Raw genomic sequence first — 24,334 nt, 5'->3', positions numbered from 1 at the left:
CCCGTATTTTATTTCTCTACCTTGGGCCCCCTGTGGGGTGGTATGGTGCTGTGGTATACCACCTTAAGATTCTTAGAAATCTTAGTGTCTCGCAAAAACGGTATACATGGTGCACCCAAAAATCTTTCTGAGATCTTAACAAAACGACTTAACAACCATAACCTTGGCTGTGTCTTTATTCTGAGACCATTTGCAATCCACCACAATATTGAATAAATTTTTAAAAAATCCATGTGGCCATTTTTATGTAGAGGGAGACAGATGAACAGACCCATGTACACACACACAGAGGGGAAGCACAGGTACGTGGAAATAACTAGCACACCAACTCTTTACTCTGAAGGTTGATAATGAGAGGGAAAGAAGTGAGGCTGTTGAAAGAGGACAGTGTGGAAGTCAGAACCCACTAGGGGAGGGTGCTGTGCTTCGAGTATTCCAGGACTAAGGTGGGAGCCTTTTTTGTTTAAAATCAAGTAATGCCTTGCCAACGTGGGCTGGCATTTCATGGTGTAAGTATAGAAGAGAACTCTATTGCTAGAGCCAGGAATTTAGACCCATATGTGTAGAAAAAGCCTTTCAGAGTAGAATTATGCAGCTAAGGACAAAACAAAAATAGACTTTGTAGTATTGGGGATAGGCTCAATTAAGATTTGAGATGGTCAAAAAGGAGAAAACAGTTCAGGTGAGGAAGAACCCACATAGATGAAGAATCCAGTGGTGCACTCACAGAAAAATAAGGGTTCTGGGTAGGGGCATCACTATATTTTCTATAGAGGAATGGCTTAAGGGGTGAAAACCTGGAAATATGCAGAGAACTTGGTTTCATGTAGAGGGTGGCTGATCGAACTGGCTAAGACTGTAGATGAAGTTACCTTTAATGCAGGCAACAGTTCTAGCAAACTTTCTTAGGAAGAGGTGTATTTTAGTAACTTATCATAGGTAAGTAATTCTGAATAAAAAAGTGAAAAATGCTCTATGATGAAGGTATAATCACTAGTGGTGTATAATGGTTAGGAGTAGGGGTTGAGGTATATGGAAGTAATAGGAAAAGATTACTGACCCCCAAATCTTGATTTTTGTTCTATCCCTGAGTTTCTAGTTTGCATGACATTGAACAATTCTCCTACCCTAACCAGTATGCACCTTGACTTCTGTTAGGAAAAATGTACTCTTTACCATACCCATATTGTTACTCTAAGAACAAGATTACATGTTATGATAAAGCTCTGAAAAGAAATGGGACTGGGAAGAGAGTTGAAGCAGTAGACAATCAGATAGTGACCTTAGAGGATGGTGAAGTTATAGCCATGTTTTGAATCAGGCATGTTCATTGATACAGTCCCATGAAAATGTAGTTAAAGCACAAAGGCCAAGTAGATATTTCTGTGGGCTGTGTTTAAGGTGCACATCCTTGCTTCAGTGATTTTAGCGCCAGAAAATGTTAGACCGTATCTTTCTTCTCTCTCCATGATGCCTGGAGTGCCCTTCTGCCTGGCAAGCTTGAGTTCATCCTTTTCGACTTGGTTGGATGGAACCTCCTTTGTGAAATCCTCTCCATTCCCCCAAGGAATGTGAGTCACTTCCATTCTCCTCCCAGAGTATTTATGCATAGATTTTTATTGTACATTTCACAGTGCCATGTAGTTATTTCCTTACACTCAAAAAGAGGAGGCTGACACTGAGTAAGCAGAGAAGAGGCTTGAAGCAAAAGAAGAGTACAAGAGGAAGCTGGGTCAGAAGATTTTTTTGACTTTAAGCTGTCTGATGTTAGTTCCTATACCTTCGACTGGGCAGAAGTAAAAATAGAAGTTAGGCACAGAGGTATTTTTGGCATGCAGCTCTTGTTACAACTCTCTCCACTTCATGTGATTTATAGGGTTTGGGAGTTTTTTGGGGGGTGGGGTTTGGTCTGAAAGGATTCAATTAATCCAGAGACAGCTGCAATTATTTTAAAATATAATTAGCCATTGAATAATGGATTAGTTATTAAGAGCTTCCTAGATTCTATATGTTTTTTACAACTCTGAACTGGAAGTACGCAAGTGCTAGTTTGAAAATGAAATGATCCAAGTATCTTTTGGCCCAAGTAAGATAGGAAAGGTAATTATCTTATTAATTTCTAAATATTATCACTGTGTAGTAAGGTGGAATCCAATATCTGTATTAGAAGAAAGACTGGTGGTTCTTTGATGACAGTGATGCAAGTTGCCTCGGATTGTAGAGACCCCTTACCAGGCCTCCTAAAGTAAGCACTGAGGCAATGCCCACTCTGAGTCGTTTCAGCTATCAGCTCCCGTAGTCACTCAGGTCTAGATGGCCCTAGTAAAGAGGGTTGCGGTGAGAGAAGGTGGTAGGATTCATGGAGATTTTTAAATTTTATCATTTTAACATTTTAGCATTTTTTAATATTTTGTGGGGGAAGCAAAGAAATTGAGAGGTCCAAGATAGAAAAGAAGGGATATTCAACAGAATGTGGCCCCTGTAGATAGAAGGGAGGGCTCCTTGGGGACCCAGAGAACTGGTGGATGGGTTTGCTCTGATCCACTGCGATGAGAGAAAGGAAGTCAACGTGACTGTTGATGTAGATGGCGTTTTTGGTAGCTGGGGTAGGAAGTAGAGGAAATTCTCTATTGATGATCTATATATTTCCTTTGGGGCTTCCCTGGTGGCGCAGTGGTTAAGAATCCACCTGCCAATGCAGGGGACATGGGTTTGAGCGCTGGTCCGGGAAGATCCCACATGCCATGGAGCAACTAAGCCCGTGTGCCACAACTACTGAAGCCCACGTGCCACAACTACTGAAGCCTGTGCACCTAGAGCCCGTGGCTCTGCAACAAGAGAAGCCACCGCAATGAGAAGCCCACACACCACAACGAAGAGTCGTCCCCGCTCACCACAACTAGAGAAAGCCTGCACACAGCAACGAAGACCCAACACAGCCATAAATAAATTAATTAATAAATAAAGTTTTTTTAAAAGTTCACTCTATATTTTCTTTGAAACAGGAGGTGAGAGATTATATATCAAGAGCAGGAGGGGTTAGGGGTGCAAAAGATGTCCTGAGGAAAGGGATAAAGATGGAACACACTTCTCCTTTCCATCCATGATGCCGGAGAAAATCCTCATGAATCTGCAGAGCATCAGGTTTTACATTTTTTGGTTCTTCTTAAGTAGAGCTTATGAATAATGTGGATGGCTAAAAATATTTGCCAGGTAGTAGAAGGAAAGGACAATGTAGTAAGGCAGTAGGAGGCACTAGCAGTGAGTGACTGAGGTATTGGCTCTTGGGGTTAGGCTGTGTAGGAAAGGAAGTCAACTGGGAGAAATGCAAGTCTGCATGAGGTAAAAAAAAAAAAAGAGTGTGAGGACCAAGGATGAGAGGCTGCAGTAGGGGTGTAGAATGATGGAGATAAAGATGAAAGAATCTTTATCTATAAAGGTAGAAGTATCTCTGGGGATTGCTCCTCCAGGGTGCAGCTTGAGACAAGGGAGACTGAAATGAAGCAATGGTGAAAGTTACTGGGGTTGAGGTTACAGACACCATGACATCCTGGCTGACTCCCCCAGCAATCACACAGATGGGGCTCCTATCTCACACAGTAGAAGAAGCCAAGTTTCATTAAGGCTTTGTGCTTTGTCCAAAGTATCCAGCTTACACAGAGCAGATCCATTATTAGAACTCTCAGTTCGTGGTGACAAACATCACTGCCCATGGGTTTTCAGGGATTGTTTCTAATGATTTTGAGGAGTAGGGGAGGCCTGGGAGTGTACAAACCTTTTTAATCCTAAAAGGACCTGCCTTTATCACTCCCTGCACTGGGTGGCACCACCAAAGACTGAGCCTGGCAATCCAGAAACCCTATAAATCGACCTAGATTACTCTCTTTCCCTTAACCCTCACATCCCATTAGTCTCCAGGGCCTGTGTTAAGTCTTGAATCCATCTTCTTTCCATCCACTTAGTTCAAGCATTCAGCATCTGTAATTATTTCCTACTACTGCCACAACAAATTAACAGCAATTTAGGGGTTTAAAACAACATACATTTATTATTTTACAGTTCTACAGGTCAGAAGTCCAGTATGGGTCTCACCAGGATAAACTCAAAGTGTCAGTAGAGCTGAGTTCCTTTCTGAAGGCTCCAAGGGAGGATCCATTTCCTTATGGTGGTAGAACTGAGATTCCCATTTTGTTGTTGTTGACTGAGGTCCATTCCCAGCTTCTAGAGACCACCCACCCTCCTTGGCTCCTGACCCAGGTCAAGCCCTTCTCATGCTTTGAATCTCTTTGACTCATTCTTCCACTTTAGGGGAAGCATATGATTAGATTAGATCCACCCAAATAATCCAGGATAATCTCCCCATCTCATTGTCTTTAACCTTAATCACAGCTGCCAAGTCCCTTTTGCCATGTAAGGTAACATATTCACAGGTTCTGGGGATTCTGGTGTGGACATCTTTCCTGGAGTTCTTATTCTGCCTACCACTGTATCCCAACCTGACTTATTTCAATAACTCCATAAGCCAAATTTCCTGGCTCTGGTATTCTCTATGCTGTTTTCAGATTAACCTTTCTAGAACACTTGACATGTCTCCCATGCTTAAAATCCTTCTGACTTTCTCCGAACCAAGGGTCAAATTAATGTTCTTCAGCTCCTATTGGAAGAAAGCGCTTAGATTTGGTCCTTTTCTATTGTTTTAGCTTCATTCCAATCTCCACTTCTTCCCTAACCCTTCCGAATGCTTGAAAAATGTTTACTGTGCTGTGAAGCTCCCATTTCTTCTTCCAAATTGAGCTTAGACATCACCTCCTTCAGAAAAATCTTCCTGACACTCCCCTCCCCATAGCTATAACCACAAGACAGTGTCTTAAACATCTCTGAATGTTTAAGAGATGTTTACGTCTTCTGTATACATCTTCTGTATATTCCTATTTTGGGCATTAAACCCAAATGTGTTGTGATTTTAGTCTATTTCACCTATCAAGTGTTTACTTTCCTGTGTCCCAACCATGCTCCGCCACTTCCTAAATGTGTAACTTTGGGTAGGGTATTTTACTTCACTATGCCTCCTTTTCCCTTTGTAAAACTTAAGGTATCTACAGGATCTACATTTATAAGTTGTTGTGAGGATTACAAGTGACCTGCATATATTAAGTTTTGCTAGTATTATTCATATTCCCAGCCCTCTGCACAGAACTACCATATAGTAGGTGCTTAATGGAGGACGGATTCATCACACTCCTACGAAGGTCCAGCACCTTCGCCCTTGAGAATGGCTACCCAGGGTCAGGGCTCTTCACCAGAAGGAAGGCCCAGATTCGGTCCCATTCCAGTGAATAGCCAGCCTTCGGCTCCGTGGGCAGGGGCAGTCACTGAAGTCCACGGGGGGTGCCTCAGACCAGACTGGCCTCCCGGGAGCCAATGAGTCTTTTAACTTTGAGAGGGAGCCCTGCACCCCCCGCGAATGGAAACTAGGAATCGCTACAGCGTCAGGTATCGCCAGGTAGACTTGAGGCCAGTAGAGGCTGAAACACACACACACACAAAAAGTTCAGAGCAGGCGGGATTTAGGGGCTTATATGGAAAATGATGATGATGATAACGGCAACAGATAACAGATGATAAAATTCATGCGTACTTGTTAGGTGCCAGGCATGAGCTCACTTAACCGACTCAACTCACTACGAGGTTGGTATCTCATTTTCACAGGTGAAGAAACTGAGAGACCCGAAAGGTAACGTCTTCCTTGCATATCTCCCAAGCCTGTCCTGGCTCCTCGCGCCCAAAAATCTTGCCTTGCAGCTCCCAGGTCGCTGTCCCGCTCTCCTCTGCGTTCTCCGGAGCCCTGGCCACTCCTGACCCCCAACGCCAGGCCCAGTCACGGCCGCCGGGGTTCTCCTCCCCTCCCCGCCTTGGCCCGCTAGATCCTCCTCCTAGCCCCGCCGCTCCTCCTCTACCTTGCCTCCCCGGCTGCTCCGCGCTCCTCCTCCTCCGCACGCTCCGCCCCCGACCTCCCGGCTCCTCCTCCTTGGCCGGCTCCGCCCCCAGCCCCCTAACTCCACCTTCAGCCCCGCCCCCGGCTCCTCCTCCTATCCCCGCCCCTCGTTTCTTTTGCCTTGCCCCTGGCTCCCTTTCTCCCGCCGTCTCTGGCCCGCGCTCTGCTCGTGAGTCAGCGGGAGCCCGCGAGCGTTCAAGCGCCTCGGCAGCTCCGCGCCGTCAGATCGCCCAGCTCGCCTCTTGGCGTCCCGGCGCCACCGGGCCCCCTCTTCCGAGTAAGTGCCTCCCGGGAGCGCCGGTCCCGCACACACCCTCACAGGGCTTCCCCGGCTGCTGGGCTGAGGGCTGCTCCTGGGGGCGCGCTTTCAGCTCACCGAGAGTCTCTGGAGTGGGTGGGAGTGGGTGTGAGTGCGTGTGAGCGAGTGTGTGTGTATGCGTGTGTGTGCAGACGCTCACAGCTCCGAAAACTCCGCAGAGTTTTACCCAGTTCCTGCAGCGCAGAGACAACCTGAGACCTCCAGCTCGGGGCCCTTACCGACTTGGGCTGACCCCTTAACTTCCACCTCCTGCCCTGAGCCCCATCCCTATTCCTTGCTTCCTTCTGCAGACGCGGCCCCCACTACGTGTCACGCCCTCCTGGTAACAACTCCTGCTGTCGAAAGGACTGGCCCGGTTATCAGGATGCCCCAGATTGCAGACCGAGATGCTAGCCTGAGATTGTAATCCAACCCTGCATTGTAAAATGGGCAGGGACTAGAGTTTTGCCTTGAGATCGTTCGGTGGAGACTTCCTTTGAGGAAGAAAGTTTGTGTGTGTGTTTGTGTGTGTGTGTGTCCGTCCGTGTCTTTGCGCGCCCTCTTGACTCTCAGCCTTCAAAACCTGATGCAAGAACACTTGATGAGCGCCCTCGGACCCAGGGCGGCTGATAGGCACGTTCAAGACCACGCTGACCAACCGGGCTTGGGCGCCTAAAAGATATTTATTGATTCAGTGACACCCTATTGCTAAAGCCAACTGATAAAACACAGCCCTAGGTAGGAAGAAGCCCTAGGTACCCTGAGAGAATCATGGGAGGAGGGAGACAGTAGTTGAGTGCTCAGTGTTGAAACAAAGAAATCCTGGAGTTACTTAAGACTGATAATTCCATCCTTCCATAAATTATTTTTATTGGGGGTCAATACTATCTCAATGTAGGGTGTATTTCTGCCCTAAAAAACAGATTTAATTGATAGCAGTACAGTACTTTAATCCATCAATAAAATGATTCCCTGGTTGCTGAGGTTCCATCCAATTATAATAGTCTCTGAATTCTTCTGTATCTCAGTTTATTCTTGCTATGTTCTTGCTGTGAAAGTAGAGATACCCATAAAATTTCCCCACCTTCTTGATAAGAATTCATTTAGGAGATGCTGGTAGGGAAATGACCTGTTGAGTAGAAATTATTCATTGAGGCATAAGGAAAACAAAACTATGTGGTTAAAGGAAATAACCAGAACAGAGCAGGCTTTAAGTTGCCATTGTGAATGTTAGAGCTGATATGAAAGTTAGAGCTGATAAATCACTTTAAGTGCCGCTTATCACAGCAGATATTTTTATCCTGGTTTGAATCCTGTGTTACACAAAAGTGTTTCCACAGTGTTTTAACTAAGGAAACATTATGCTTTGAAATGTAAACATATGACTCCATCTGTCTTTAAGTAAAGAAATAATTATCACACTTAATTAAACACCTGGAAACAATTATTGCCACCTTCTAATTAGATCTGTCATGGGGAGTTAAGCAAGTTATTGTTAATATTCTATCTAGCTGGTAACACAATTGGCTTTTTCGTAGAGTTTTGGGGCGGGGGATGCCAGTTCCCCTTCATATACGTTACTTGTCTCTGCCACTTCTTGCTCAGCTTTTGAGTTTTTAACCTGTAATTTGAGTAAATAAAGTTTAGGGAAGTGGACTACCATCTACCTCCCTGTAAAATATGAATACCTTAGATATTGAATGTTTGGTATTAAGGTCTTTGCATTAACAGATATAGGTCTTCTAAGCCATTATATCCATCTAGAGTATCTGCTAATTTAAGAATCGTTAATAAGTTATTGAATATAAGAAAGTTCCCCCCAAAATGTAGTGATCCTGCACAGATGCTCCTTTAAAATTTTTTCTTTAAGAGAGACTTGAATCTGTAGTGCCTTTTGTTCTAATGTGTTTAAATTCAATGAGAAAAGGGGTGGCATGAGCTGGAAAATCTGCTTATCTTTGTTGCCTCTTAATTTTCTGTTTCTGACTATATTGCTGCATATAGTCTTCATCTGTGTCGTGAGTGTTGCAGACAGGCTGTTCTGGGAGTCCAACAGAACGGCAGAAACTGAGGGTGAGCATGCACAATGCAAGTGCCAGGAGCAGACTATTTTATGAGGACTGTTCTCTGCAATTTTTTATTCTGTTGAAATTGGAGGAAAGGGTGTGTGGAGAGAAATGATTGCATCCAAACAGTACTCATTAGGAAATGCTGTTTGGGGGAGGAGGGGATTTCTAGGTGGTTTATGACTTGGGGAACTTCAGGTAGCTCATCCTTGAAGCTGAGGCTGCCACAGTGCCGGGCACTCGCGAGATCTCATAGTTAATTGATTCAATGAATCCTTGTCTGCTTGGATCAGCCCCTTGGAATGAACACATTTCCTTCTTGGAGATTTCTTTCGTCCTCAATCAGAATTGAGCTTTGCTTCCACACCATGCAGAAGAGTCCATTCTCCACCCCCTCCATTCTTGCCTGGTACAAATTGAGGGGTTGACCATGGGATGACCTCCAGGAGGCAGGGGAGGGTGGGTGATAACAAATAAAGGCCACCTGTTTTCTCACGGAGGGAGAAGGGAGCGTTAGTGCAACCCCAGTACCATGGGCACTGACTCGGGCACTGGGGACATGCACAGGGGCCAACCTGTACAAAAATGGGACAGTTTTCCTCAGTTTGGCATTCACAGAGATAATCAGCTCTGCTGCAGAGTTTAAGAGAAGGCACCGTGTGGTGCCAGATAAACTTTTGTCACCTCAACTCTCCTCCACGCTGCCCACATCCTGCATTTAATACCAAATGCACAGAGTAAGCATTCAACAAACACCGAAAAGGAGCTTTTAACACCCCATCCTTCATGTTTCCCTGTGAGAAGCAGTTTACTTCCTGCTCCCCCATCTCTGGTTTTGATGACTTTGGCCCTGGGGTCTGAGCCAACTGCAGTTTCTAGACTTTTGTACATCAGTGGGGCTTCCCAATAGCTAAAAACAGATGGTTCATTGAGGGTAAAAAAAAAAAAACAGTGAACCTTGTTGCAATATGTAAACGAGGTCAAGTAGTAACCAGTGAACATCAGTTCGCATTCTACATTTTGGCCTTAAGAAAAGGAAGTGAGCTACAAGTAGGAGGTAGATAATTCTAGAATGTGAGAGGCACCATTTGGCCCATGAGTCTTAGACTACAACAGTGGCCGTTATACAAGTTTGGAGGCGCATCCCCTCTGTCCAGCTTGCAGGGGCACCATTCATTCACGCAGCGGGCATTTATTGAGCTCCTACCGTGTACGTGGCACTGTGCAACCCTGTTATGTTTGCACCGAGGCCTGGGATCCAAGAGGACTGGTGACTTGCACAAAAACGTTTGCTTGTAAGAACGAATCCCTGAAGATAAATTGATAATGGCAAAGATGGGTTCAGAATTCTTCTGAGTTTCACAAAGGAAAGTAATGGCAATTCCTTAGAACAGTAGATGAACCATTTTCAAAATATTTTTTATTTCTCAATAATAAGAAGTTGAAATAAGCGTCTTTCATCTGATGTCTGTTTCAAATCACCAGTGGTATAATTGCAATAAACCTGATTCCATAAGATTTGGTTTTCTTGGCCTTGCATGTCAAGCATGGAAGTTACCTGAGAAATTTGTTTTAAAATGTCACATGCTCCAAAATAATCAAATAACATCCACCCATCCTTTTAGGGATAGGTTGCTTTTTCTCTAGAAGCAAGTGTTTATGGTTCAGAACCAAGGTAGCAAAGATTCAGAGCCAGCTGCAAAGCTGGATGGGCGTCAGCAAGTTTGTTTTCCCAGGATTGTGGAGGTTTTTTTGGCCGCCCACGCAGCTTGTGGGATCTTAGTTCCCCAGCCAGGGATGGAACCCGGGCCCTCGGCTGTGAAAGCTTGGAGTCCTAACCACTGGACTGCCAGGGAATTCCCTGATTGTGCTTTTTTATATAGAACAAGAGGGGTGATTGACCAACATGTTGATATTTCACTCAAGGTGACCAGGGGCTAGGCATGCAGCCACCTCCCCCACCAAAAAAGAAACAAAAAATGGGTGGGAGGTCACAGGAATGGGCCTCCCCTGGAACAACACAAGCTGACTTACAAGCACATTGGGGTTTGTTTCTTTAATAACAGAGAATGGAATTAAGTCCAAAATTCCACTTGTTGTCATTTCCTTAAACATTGGGAATGAAGATGACTTTTAGTTTAGTCAAAAAGTGGTTGGGTCACATGACACTGTTGGAATCAGCTGTGCATATCTCAGCCTCCACTAGCTGTGTGACTTGGGATAAGCTACTTCAGCTCTCTGAGCCTATTGCTTTTCCTAAAAAGTGGGGTAGTATTTCTATCATAGGATTGTTGTGTGGATTAAGGCAGGATGTTCCTCTCCTGGTGTCCAATGTGCAGAAGCAAGTGGTCTACTTTGTTGGATTGGCCAAATTGCTCTCATTTCAAGACGATGGTGTTTGTACTGGGCCATAGTGGAGCAGAGAGGGAGAGTGGTGACTATTACCACATGTGCTTTTAGCATGAACTTTCCTTTTTTTGCCTCTGACGATGCCAGAGAAGCCCAGAGAAGGGGGTGCATGTAGCGCAATTTCAGTTATTCCCAGCTGCAGGGTCATGTGATTATATAGGGTAATCTTGCTGCTGCCGCCGCTTGCTGCAGCTGCTAAAGAGAAATGAGGCAGAGCAGGGCATCTGGGTTTTATGTGTCTGAGCAGAAGAGCCATGGCATCCAGTAACCCTCCCTATGCATGAGAGAAGCTTTTAAAAGGCCTGTTACAGTTCATTTGTGAGCAGTGTGTTGGCCTTTAGCCTATGGAGGCCCTTATTTAAAACAGGTAATGGATATGAAACCAGGTTTTGCAAGCCAGGCAGGAAGCTATGTCTCAGCTGCCCATGGTGTTGCAGAGGGACTCGGGCTGGCATGTCCTCAAGAGAAGTTGTGAGAGTTCCGAGGGGCAGAGGGCAGGGACACTATCTTCAAGGTTGTCCACTGGGGCAAGCTCTTCTGGGAACAGAGCACTCTGCAGGGCGCACAGGACACTCATGAATATTTGAAAGGAGCCAAAAAGGAAGAACCAGCCCACCTGGCCAATACCCACTCTAAGCCTGGCTCTTGTTCCTTCGAGCCAAATTCATTTAGTTCAAGCCTTCTCCACTCCCGGCTGTTATTTTATTTATTTCAAAAAATGAGTTCCTTATAACATGACTGTCAACCAAAGTGAGGGAGACAGGGGTTGTGGTGTGTCCTGGTGGGGTCCTTGCTGTCCTCATCCTTTCCCGTCTCGGCCTCTTGAGTTGTGCTCAGGCTCTCACATACATGTAGATGCAACGTGTTCTACAGAACATGTTGGAGTAGGGAGTTCTACGGGAATGCCACCGTCTTCTGAGAAAAACTGCAGGTACAATGTTGGCCAGAGGTTGCAAAGTTCAAAACAATCTTTGATGACTCAGACCTTTAAGAAAGAAGTCCAATACCTGATTCCACCCCTCTGTTGTTTCCCTCTGGGAAACAACTCCCTTTTTCTCCCTTTCTTCTCCCTTTAAAAAGATGAGGTAGTTTTCTGGGAAGTGGCTGGTGTTTGATTCAATACTATCTCCGCCCTGGAAGGGCAGAGCAGTCTAGACTTAATGATGGCATTCTTTCTGCCTTGGTGCAGAGATAGGCCCCCCGGTGACTCAGAGTGTACCTGGGAGAGGTGATGAGCTCAGCCCTCCCTCCCCAAGCATCTGGTGATGGCCTCTGTGTTGCACATACTTAGCCATTTTGCTCCTTTGCTTTTATGGCCTGGAACACCTGAAGGTTCTTGAAAGAACGGCCGCTCTTTTTGCCAAGGAGAGAGACTCTGTGTCGATAAGGAGCCTCCCGGGTCCCTGCCCTGGGTTCCTGCCCTGTGGTTTGAGAATGCAATTATCTGGGGAGCCACAGAGGTGATCTCCCAAATGAAATTTTGAACTTGTCCAATGTGCTATATTTTAGAGCTCATCTGGGGCCATAGTTCCACCTACTGTGGCATCACCAAGGCCGGGCCAGGGAATCTGCATTTCTAACAATTCTCTCCCCGCCCCTGGTGACTGATGCACAGCGAACTGAAAACCCCTAGGCTGGGAGACCAGTTGTAAAGTCTTGTTCTGTAAAGATTATTCAGGCAGCAAGTATCTGTAGATGTTTCCCCGCCTCCTTTTTTTTCTGGCAGTGGAAAAGTGCAAATCTCTTGAAAGTACAGAGGTGACTTTAAAGCTTAAAGAAGATTAACATGAACATGCACAAAATGAACACCTGTGTACCCGTCCTAGGAAATAACAAAGTGGTTTTTCAAGTAGATCCTCACTGGGTTAAAAAACGTTGACCAACAACCAGGTCAAGAACAAAAAATAACAACCAAAACCAGTAGTGGCATCCCACAAATAGATCCAGGAATTGAAAGCCACGAAGCAGAGACACCAGGGAGTCTGCTCAGTGTTCATTTGTTCACAATCTAGATTTCGAATCACTGGCAATGCTGACCTCATCCTTTAGTGTGCTGCTGACTTGAGGACACCTCACATCGCTTTGTAGATCACTGACATGGGATGGGCGCCCTTTTTCTAGGAGTGGCGTCTGTTGGGAGTAGCCCCAGGCCCAAGACTCTTGAGTTGCCAAGTAGCCTGTTTTCCCTTCCCTGGGCTTACTCCCCTGTCCTGAGGTCCTGGCACCTCCAGGAAGCTATCCTGTTCTGAGAGTGCCCCTCTCATGCTGAACTGGTGGGTGATAGGAAAATGGAGAATAGACTGCTTTCTTTGAAGCTGTCTTGCTGTAACTTCCTCCTCCTCCCCCCTCCTCCTCCTCTCCTTTCTTCTCTTCCTCCCCCTCCCCCTCCCTCTTCTCCCCCTCCTCCCCCTTTCTCCTCTACTTCCTCTTCCTTCTCTTCTTCCTCCTCCTTCTTTTGCTTTTTTTTTGCATTTTGAGTTGTGTAAGTACTTGAGACTTTCTTCCCTACTTCTGAATTCTGGTCAGTTTTCAATTTCTCATTCTAATAGGGGCCTTGAAAATTATTGAATAATAATGGTCTGCTACTGATGATACATAGTCCTAATTTTAGTAGAACCACTGTTTTTTCCCTCTAGGTGTAAATATTTGACCAGGGACCCACAAGTATAAAAATGGACTGATTTGAGTCTTGCCTCAGCCTTCCTCTCTAGCCAGCGATCCTCCAGGTTTGCTGCTCCCAAATCCAGCACACGAGGGGCCTTCTAGCCTCACAATTCCGGAAAAGGAGCAGGTGGAGGAGGTTGGGAAGTGACTTGCAGAGACAAACCACAGGGCAGAGAATGAATCACCACAGTCTTCCTGGTGCATACCTGGTCTCTGAGTTCCCTACAAGCATGTCCACCCCAAATTTTACCCTTCAGTCAGTCTTTTCTAAGTTCTGTTTCCTTTTATGGTTGCCCTAGTATTTGTATATTCATGATAACAGATAGTATACCAGATCACTGTAACAGTTTGCTAGGGCTGCCATAACAACATACTACAGACTGGGTGGCTTAAACAATAGAAATTTATTTCTCACAGTTCTGGAGGCTGGAAGGGCAAGATCAAGGTGTTGACAGGTGTGGTTTCTCCTGAGGCTTCTCTCCTAGGTTTGCACACAGTCACCTTCTCATTGTTTCCTCACATGGTCTTTTCTCTGTGTGCATGCATCTGTGGTATCTCTCTCTCTTTCTTTTTATGAGGACAGCAGTCATATTAGATTAGGGCCCCACCCTTTTGACCTCATTTAACCTTAATTACCTTTTAAAAGGCCCTATCTCTAGTCACACTGGGGATTAGGGCTTCAGCATATGAATTTGAGGGGGAGGGGGCAGAATTCTATCTATAACAATCTCTTTTGTAAACGGTATTATGGGGAATTCCCTGGCAGTCCAGTAGTTAGGACTGGGCACTTTCACTGTGTTGGCCTGATTCAGGAACTAAGATTCCAAAAGCCTCACTGTAGTTGAATCACCTTTTTAAAGACCCTATCTCCAAATACAGTCCCATTTTGAGTTACTGGAGGTGGGGACTTCAACATATGAATTCTCTTGGGAGGGGGGGGACACAGTTCAGCCCATAACAGTTAGGATGCTTTAGGCTGCAGGTAAGAGAATGCCCAGCTACCAGTGATTTAAACAGTAAAGACATTAAATTATCTTACGTGAAGGGTAGTCTGGGGTTGATCCAATCCAGAGTTGAATCAGTGCCTCAAACAGTATCATCAGGGACCAAGTTCTTTCCATCCTTCTCTTCTCCCGTCCTTAATATGTTACCTTTTTTTTTTCTGCAGACTTGCCACCTCATAGACAGAAAATAGTTTCTTCTGCGATCGGTATCACAGGCTTCTCCAAACTCATTCAAAGACAGGAGGAGCTTGTGGATGTGGGGAGAGGTGTGGGCAGAGAAGGCAGCAATAAAGCTGTTCTCTTGTAATGTCCATCTCTTTTCTTTTTTTTTTTTAACATCTTTATTGGAGTATAATTGCTTTAAAATGGTGTGTTAGTTTCTGCTGTATAACAAAGTGAATCAGCTATACATATACATATATCCCCATATCCCCTCCCCCTTGCATCTCCCTCCCATCCTCCCTATCCCACCCCTCTAGGTGGTCACAAAGCACTGAGCTGATCTCCCTGTGCTATGCAGCTGCTTCCCACTAGCTCTGTTTTATATTTGGTAGTGTATATATTTCCATGCCACTCTCTCACTTTGTCCCACCTTACCCTTCCCCCTCCCTGTCCATCTCTTTTCATCAGAGGATAAATCTTTCCTGAAGTCTCCTCAGGCCTCACTGATCAGAACTGAGTCACAGCTGCAAGGGAAGCTGTGAAAGTAAGTAGTGGACATTAAGGGAAAACTACTTTGGGAGGTTGGCTGTACCAGTGGGAACAAGGGAGAGAGGCATGATTATTGGGCAGATAAATAATATCTGCACCAGCCCCAGGCTCCCATGCTCTAGAAGCTGTCTAGCTGAGCCATCACTATTACTGATAATAATAATCCCAGGTTTTATTGAAATTAAAATTATGTACCCAAGATGAGTAGTTGGGAGAAAAACAAAGCAAAGATGTGGAAGGTGTTAATCACATATATGAACTTAATTACTACTAGTAGTGACTTTTTAATGTTGTGGGTTTATAAAAATAGCAGTATTTACTTTGGAGACAGCATGCTGCCTTGAAACCCAGAAGATGTTCATCAAATAGAGTTCTTTATGTTTATGGAAATGTTTACACCCCCAATAACAGTTATCATGACAAACACTTTTTGAGTACTTAACGATGGGCCGGGCACTGTGCTAAATGCTTTATACACATTATTAAATTCATCTTCCTAACAGATCTGTGAGAAAGGTATTGTTGTTAATCTGCATTTGCAGATGAGGAACTGAGGCTTGGGGAGGTTAAATAACCTGCCATAGCTGCCTGGCTGAGCTGGGAGTCACACCCTGGCAGCTCAGCTTCATCCCATACCTGTGCTCTGAACTGCTACAGGATATTACCCCTCAACAAAACTGCTAAAAACTCCTTCATTTTCTGTAAGCTCTCAAAAGCTGTTATCTTTCCAACCAGTCAGAGTCTACCTCATAGTTTATGTCTCATTTTATTGTTCACATTGTTAGATTGAGATATAATTGACATTCTGGTGTTTTTAGTAGTAGAAAGAAGAACCTTGAGAGCGTGCCCAGCTGACACTGACTCACCTGGTGACCTTCAACAAGCCACCACAGTCTCCTTTGCGAGGTTCAGATTAAGACTGAGTCTGCGGGGCCACATCCAGGCACTTAGGGTCTGTTGTTCACAGACCGTTGCCCTCTGCAGATTGTACTAAAAGTCCTGTGTTTATTTCAGATGTGATTCACAAATGTATCTCAAAGTAAGGATGTGGAAGTTCAAGGTCAATGGAGCTGCACTTCCCAAATTGAGAAGATAACATTTATCTCCTTTTTCATATTGGGAAGAAGTTGGACAATTTTAATAACCCAGAGGAACGTGTCTTTCATTATTGGCTTGTACAGAAGAGTGCCAATCTGAGTGATGGCAAATGTGTCCTCAGGTTATAGAATCTTTGTGTGAGGCAAATTTAGTAAAAGCTGGGAAAACTTCCTGATGGTCATTGTGCAGAGACTGCACCCTGCAGAATGCTTGGGCAGCTGGGAATTGGCCTTAGTAGAAGCAGGGCTAGGTGTGCTTCTCATCTGGTGACTCTAATGCCAGGGATGCAGTGGAGACGCTGTTCCAAAATGCAGTGCAGACATCGGGAGCCTGTGTTTCTTCTCTTGGTCCTGAATTCATGTTGCTAAAGTTGTAATAACATCTTGCGTGGGGTAGTTCCCTTAGACTTTAGGATGCTTAATGTTTGGGGAAAATTGTTTTGTTCATTTGTTTTTTAATCGACTATTGCTAATAACTTGAGTCTGGAGCTGAGTATGGGAGTAAGGGGTATAAGTCTCTTGTCTAATTCTGGGAACTCAAAGCTGCCCTAGGTTGGTACGCTGAATGCTACAACTCTGAGTCAAGTGATTAATCTTATGTCTGTGAGAAATCAACACCCAACAGCTCTTTGCAATTCCAGTTAGGCATCCTAGAGGTCATTTTGAATTAAGAGCACCTTTGAGATATTTTGGAGTACATGATTTGCTATAAGCTTTAAAAAATGATTTGAAGTGTTATAAGGCAAATTTTCATTAAAACAGTATAGATGAAATCATTTACTGTCACTATGAGCAGTTCATTGAAACAGAATTCCTTCATAAGATACTGGCTCCCAGCTGATTGGCTGCTTGGCCCCTTCCCCATCTCTATTGCTTTGCTGGGTTTTCCATCAGTTGGCTCTTATTGTGCTGACTTGCCTGGATTCTTTTTTTTTTTTAACTTAGTGACATTTTTTTAATTTAATAATTGAAAATCCATTCAATGTTTCTGGTCAGAAAAGTCCACATGGTAAAGACTGCAATTAAAATTGTGGTTCCATGCAATTCAGATGAAGACTCCAATTGGATTTTTAATTTGAAAGCTAGCAGATACTATTTTAAAGCACATCTGGAAACACATATTCTTTTTTTTTTTTAACATCTTTTTTGGAGTATAATTGCTTTACAATGGTGTGTTAGTTTCTGCTTTATAACAAAGTGAATCAGTTATACATACACATATGTTCCCATATCTCTTCCCTCTTGCATCTCCCTCCCTCCCACCCTCCCTATCCCACCCCTCTAGGTGGTCACAAAGCACTGAGCTGATCTCCCTGTGCTATGCGGCTGCTTCCCACTAGCTATCTATTTTACATTTGGTAGTGTATATATGTCCATGCCACTCTCTCACTTTGTCACAGCTTACCCTTCCCCCTCCCCATATCCTCAAGTCCATTCTCTAGTAGGTCTGTGTCTTTATTCTGATTCTTTTTTTTATAACTTAAAAAAAAAAAAAAAAGGAAAATGTTACTTTATTTTTTTTTCTTAATTGAAGTATAGTTGATTTATAATATTATGTTAGTTTCAGATGTACAACATAGTGATTCAATATTTTTATAGATTATATTTCATTTAAAGTTATTATAAAATATTAGCTATATTCCCTGTGCTGTATGATATATCCTTGTAGCTTATTTATTTTGTACATAGTAGTTTGTACCTCTTAACTCCCTCCCTTCATCTTGCCCCTTCCCCCTTACCTCTGCCCAGTGGTAACCACTAGTTAGTTCTCTATATCTGTGAGTCTGTTTATGTTTTGATATATTCATTTGTGTTATTAGATTCCACATGTAAGTGATAACATACAATATTTGTCTTTCTCTGTCTGACTTATTTCACTAAGCATAATACCCTCCAGTTCATCCATGTTGTTACAAATGGTAAAATTTCTTTTTTTATGGCTAATATACCACTTGTTTATCAATTGGTCTGTCGATGAGCACTTAGGTTGCTTCCATGTCTTGGCTACTGTAAATGATGCTGCTATTAACATTGGGGTGCTTGTATCTTTTTGAATTAATGTTTTCAATTTCTTTGGATATATACCCAGGAGTGGAATTGCTGCATCATATGGTAGTTATATTTTTAGTTTTTTGAGGAACCTCCATAACTGTTTTCCATAGTGGCTGCACCAACTTACATTCCCATAACAGTGCACGAGGGTTTCCTTTTCGCTGCATCCTTGCCAACATTTGGTATTTGTGGTCTCTTTGATGATGGCCATTCTGACAGGTGTGAGGTGATATCTCATTGTGGTTTTGATTCGCATTTCTCTGATGATTAGCGATATCGAGCTTCTTTTCATGTGCCTATTGGCCATCTGTATGTCTCCTTTGGACAAATGTCTATTCAGGTCTTCTGCCCATTTTTTTATTGGGTTGTTTGGTTTTTTGATATTGAGTTATATGAACAGTTTGCATATTTGGATATTAGCCCTTTATAGGTCACATCATTTGCAAATATTTTCTCCCATTCAGTAGGTTGTCTTTTCGTTTTGCAGATGGTTTCCTTTGCTGTGTAAAAGCTTTTAAGTTTAATTAGACCCCATTTGTTTATTTTTTTGCTTTTGTTTCATTTGCCTTAGGAGACAGATCCAAAAAAATATTGCTTCGATTTATCTCAAAGAGTGCTTATGTTTTCTTCTAGGAGTTTTATGGTTTCCACTCTTACATCCTTTACTATTTTGAGTTTATTTTTTTATATGATGTGAGAAAATGTTAGATTTTCTTAACACTTTTCTTTAAACTTTTTTATTGTAAAATAAAACACAAATAACAACAACACAAATCACACTTATAACAAATGCACACCTTAGTGAATTATTATAAGGCAAACACTCATATAACCATCACTCAGGTCAAGAAATAGAACTTTGCCAGCTACCCCAAAAGTGCCTTCACATACAGTCCCTAATCACATTACCCTTCCTTCCTCCAAAAGTAAATGCCATCCTGACCTTTATAGTAATCACTTCCTTGCATCCCTTTATGGTTTTATCACCCAGGTGAGCAGCCTGATACACTGTAGTTTAGTCTTACCCATTTCTTAAAAAACTTGTATCTTTTAAGTCTCTTTTAATCTACGGAGTTCCTTAACATCGTCCCTCATTTTAATTATTTAAAAGAATAATTTTTGGGGGGGAGCTGTTTGATCTGTAGAGTTTCCACAGTCTTATTAACAAGAAAGATGCACCCCTCCCCACCCCAGGTACATTTCAAGTTATTCCTTTGCCCTCTATTTCCTGCATCTGAGTCCAGAGGATTGATAAGACTCAGGTTTGATCCCTTTGGCCAGATTACAGGTGCTGTTGTATCCTTTTATTGGAAGGCACACAACGTCTGTTTTCTCTACTCTCTTTTTTGCCTTTAGAAGCTGTTGATCCTCAATGTCTAGACCTATTAATTCATTGGAGATTGCAGAATAGTGATATTCTAATTCTACCATTTTGCTTTACTTTATTAGCTGGAATAATTTTATAAAGGTAGACTTCCCTTCAATCTGTTATTTGATTACATAGTGTTACAGGTCACATAGAAAAAACAAGGTAAATGCTCAGTTCTTTCCTTTGATTTACCCAGTTTTCGAGAATTGGTTTCCTGTCATTCTCAGAAGGTGACCAATGGTTTTTTTAAATTGGTATGATCATGGAATTAAATATACTTATTAAGACTCAGATTGTCCCATCTTTGACCAGTGGGAGCTTCTTCATGTTGGCTCCTAGGTCCTTCTGACATGACCTTAGCTTCTGTGTTATCTGGTGTGTTAAGGTGATCCAGGCCTGTCTTGTACATTTTCTGCCTAGACCTGGATTCAACCATTTCTTCAAGAATCCCTGGTTTCTTTTAATGAGAATGGTGTTTCAGGACCATAACCCAGGCACTAGAGATGTGCATTCACTGCAAGTGGTCATTGTTTCTAGGCTGTTTCATTGGTCAGAGCTGAGGAAATACACATTCACACACACACACACACACACACACACACACACTCACTCACACACACACACACATTTACATACAAACATATGTACACATATAAAGATAAAATACTTTGTGAGTTCATATTGCTATTTCCAGTCAAATTCGAGACTACGGGGTTTTGTTTAACTTCTTCTATGTTACGTTTATATTTCCTTTCTTTCATACTTAGAATCTTTGCTTTTTAGTCCCAAGGGAGATAGAATATCTTTTAATCACCCATTGATTACCCTGTATTACACATACACCAGTCTCTAAGTAATCAGCTATGATTAATGAAAACAATAAAAATAATTTATTTGGCATATGCCCTACTTATTCTTCCCCAATTTTTTTTATGGTTGTACTATATCTGCATTGTCAGATCGTATAGCCATTATATACTAAAATATCTCCCATTCAATGCACATTTAGTCTTATTTCGACAGGTAACTATATATGTCATGCTTATCATCAGTCCTCATATCATTGTCTCTACAAATTTTGATTGAAGCTGTTTCTCTAGTGGATTCCTTAGGTAGGGCTTATGGGAATAGTATTCCCTAATTCCTTTCTTCCCCCTTATTTATTTATTTATTTTTGGCTGCACTGGGTCTTTGTTGCTGCGTGCGGGCTTTCTCTAGTTGTGGCGAGCGGGGGCTACTCTTCGTTGCGGTGCATGGGCTTCTCATTGCGGTGGCTTGTCTTGCTGGGGGCTCTAGGCACGTGGGCTTCAGCAGTTGTGGCACAAGGGCTTCAGTAGTTGTGGCACACGGTCTTAGTTGCTCCACGGCATGTGGGATCTTCCCGGACCAGCGCTCGAACCCATGTCCCCTGCATTGGCAGGCAGATTCTCAACCGCTGCGCCACCAGGAAAGCCCTCCCCCTAATTTCTTGATAAAACTTTGTGACCTTTATACTAAAGGTCAGTTTTGCTGGATAGAACATACTTGGCTCACATTTTCTTTCCTTGAGGATCTTAAATATGTTACTTCATTTTCTTCAAAGTATTGTTGTCAAAAGTCTGATAATGATGATAATCTAATTTTCTTAGCCTCTATAGTTTGCTTTTGAGAGCATCCACTATACATCTTTTTCCTTCAAGCTACTGTCTATCTAGCATTTCTGCACAGTGAGTAGTGAGCTTGTATGTTACCAAATCCAAGTTTATGACTTGGTCAACCCTGGTGCCAAATAATTTCTCTCTCCTGTTAACCTAGAATGAGCCACTTGCTCTTAGTAACTGTAGTTTTTTATCTTTGTAACCTCAGCTGTACCTTGTAAGGTGTACAGAGTTAGCACTAAATATATACTTGTTTATGACATAAATGAAGTGGAAGGATGTGGGTTTTTTCTCTTTCCTTTAGCCTGTTAGGAACTGCCCCGCCCCTTTGACTCTTTTCCTCCAATCACGCGCGGCCTTGCCTCAGACACAGCTGTGCTCACAGAGGCAGGCTCTTCCCTGAGCAGGTGTGTGGGCGCTGCACCCGTGGGACTTTGTCCCCTTGTTCACTGTGTCAAGTTGTTAGACCATGTTCTCATGGTACTGCTTTTTCAAGACGAGCACACTAGGAAGCCCTGTCTCAGAGTGTTGGCTCCACACCAGATGCCAGCGTGGTCCCCACACCTGCTTGCCCTCTGCGTGGTCAGTACTTTGACTTCTCCTGGTGGGTGTTACGGCCCCGGCCCCTGGCATATGGGGCCCAGACCCCCTCCTCTCTGAGGATGCTGGGGCTGCTGCCTGCCCTTTTCTTTCTTGGCTGACCTTTTTCCCCTTCACTTCTTGGTCACCAAAATCCATGGCAGGACATCATATTGGGAACCCTCACCCAGACGTGATCCCTGCTACACTTTCTTCAACATACACACTGTTTAGGTTTCTAAATGTAAATTCCAGTTGATTGGCATGCATGCCACTTTGGCCAAAGCCTCTTCTGCTTGCTGCTTTACGACCTGGATCAGTCACGCATTTTGTTTATCCGTTGCATTTGTGACCTTTGACCTCTGGTATCTCACACTTCTCGGGGCACTATCATATGGGCATGACCTTGCCCGATTTTAGGCCTGGCCTGCACTATAATCCAGTGATGTCCCTGCCCTGGCTCTCTCCTTGTTAGGTCTTGGCCTGTGGCCGTGCATTTTTTTTCCTTTCTTCTTGAGTACCTCAGGGCCAAGAACATTGTGATAGATGGCTTTTAAAAACATTCGCCTGCAAGAGCAAGGATGAGAGTAGTCCAGAAGTAATGGAATAGTGGCTCTTTCCAGATGCGTGTGAGTGCTGAGGTGACCTCTTATTTCAGGTATAGAGAAGAAGTGAAGCCCCATAGCCTTGACCACACCAGGGAAATCTTTTTTTTTTTTTTTTAATTAATTAATTAATTTATTTATTTTTGGCTGTGTTGGGTCTTCGTTTCTATGCGAGGGCTTTCTCTAGTTGCGGCGAGCGGGGGTCACTCTTCATCGCGGTGCACGGGCCTCTCACCATCGCGGCCTCTCTTGTTGCGGAGCACAGGCTCCAGACGCGCAGGCTCAGTAGCTGTGGCATACGGGCTTAGTTGCTCTGTGGCATGTGGGATCTTCCCGGACCAGGGCTCGAGCCCGTGTCCCCTGCATTGGCAGGCAGATTCTCAACCACTGCGCCACCACGGAAGCCCCAGGGAAATCTTGCTGGTAACGGAGAGTCAGTGACATGGAAAAGCCACCCATGACATGAGAAATTTCTCTGGTTGCCCCACTTTTCTGTTCTTGGCCAAGTCCCTGAGGTGAGGAACTTACAGCCAGGCTTTCCACTCCTGTGGCTGGGCCCATGGGGGCAGCTCACCAGCCTGACCCACCCTAGTGAAGTTTTTTCCCAGACCTAGTTTTGTTTTGGTTTGATTTGGGGTTTTTTGGAGGTATAATTGACATATACCATTATATTAGTTTCAGGTGTACAACATAATGATTTGGTATTTGTATGCACTGCAAAATGATGACCACAATAAGTCTCTAGTTACCACTGGTCACCTTACAGAGTTACAAATTTTCTTTTTCTTGTGGTGGAAACTTTGAAGGTCTACTCTCTTGGCAACTTTCAAATATATACTACAGTATTATTGACCATAGTCACCATGCTGTACACTACATCCCCATGACTTATTTATTTTACAACTGGAAGTTTGTACCTCTTGACCCCCTGCCCCCTTTATCCATTTTCCCCACCCCCTCAACCCTCCTCCCCTCTGGCAACCACCATTCTGTTCTCTGTGTCTGAGTTTAGTTTAGTTTAGTTTTGTTTGTTCATTTGTTTCGTTTTTTAGATTCCATATAAAGGGAAATCATATAGTATTTGTCTTTCTCTGTCTGACTTATTTCACTGAGCATAATGCCCTTAAGGTCCATCTGTGTTGTCACAAATGGCAAGATTTCATTCATTTTATGGCTGAGTAATGGTCCATTATATATATATATATATATATATATATATATATATATATATATATATATATATATATATATATATACACACACACATACATATACATACATGTATATCACATCTTCTTTATCCATTCATCCATTGATATCTTGGCTATTGTAAATAATGCTGCAGTGAACATAGGGGTGCATATCTTTTTGAATTAGTGTTTTCATTTTCTCCAGATATATATCCAGGAGTGGAATTGCTGGGTCATATGGTAGTTCTGTATTTAATTATTCGAGGAACTGCCTTGTTGTTTTCCACAGTGGCTGCAGAAACCCAGATCTAGTGTTTCAAGTCTCAGTTGAGACAGTCCTGGGAATGACTCGTTTGCTCCTAGGAATCTCCATAAGCAAATATGAACTTGTATAAAAATGTAACCACTGTCTAGTCTGCTTTTCTTAATTCAGCAGAAATCATATTGAAGACTTTTTCTACTCCCAGCTGCCTGTGTTTTTGCCTTTTGCCTCTCGTTGGCTCCTGGTGAGCCAGCTGTGGTGGTAGAGGCTCAGTATTCACTGAGCACTTACTATGTGCCAGGCATTATACTAAGCTCAATAAATGTTGAGCCTCTACCAAATCCTATGTTCTATCATTATTATTCCCATCTTAAAGATGAGGAAACTGAGACCATA

General features: G+C 43.3%; 1 protein-coding gene and 1 long non-coding RNA gene across 2 annotated transcripts in view; one reads left to right on the top strand and one right to left on the bottom strand.

Annotated features, from left to right (window-relative positions):
• Positions 1-4,020: 4,020 nt before the first annotated feature.
• Positions 4,021-6,020, bottom strand: LOC309657859. Its single transcript, XR_014261925.1, has 2 exons — positions 5,639-6,020; positions 4,021-5,525 (listed from the first exon to the last, which is right to left on the bottom strand). It is a non-coding gene; the product is annotated as an uncharacterized lncRNA (long non-coding RNA).
• Positions 6,021-6,129: 109 nt separating this feature from the next.
• The window catches only part of TNFAIP8 (TNF alpha induced protein 8), a 122,755-nt gene continuing 104,550 nt past the window's right edge, over positions 6,130-24,334 (top strand). The window contains exon 1 of the mRNA XM_082456273.1: positions 6,130-6,272. Coding sequence (XP_082312399.1) covers position 6,272 — 1 coding nt within the window. The 5' untranslated portion in view covers positions 6,130-6,271. The remainder of the gene's footprint in view (positions 6,273-24,334) is intronic.

This window comes from Balaenoptera physalus (assembly GCF_965194825.1).
Source record: "Balaenoptera physalus genome assembly, chromosome: 3".
Classification (NCBI taxonomy): Eukaryota; Metazoa; Chordata; class Mammalia; order Artiodactyla; family Balaenopteridae; genus Balaenoptera; species Balaenoptera physalus.
This window is presented reverse-complemented; position numbering and strand designations above follow the sequence as displayed.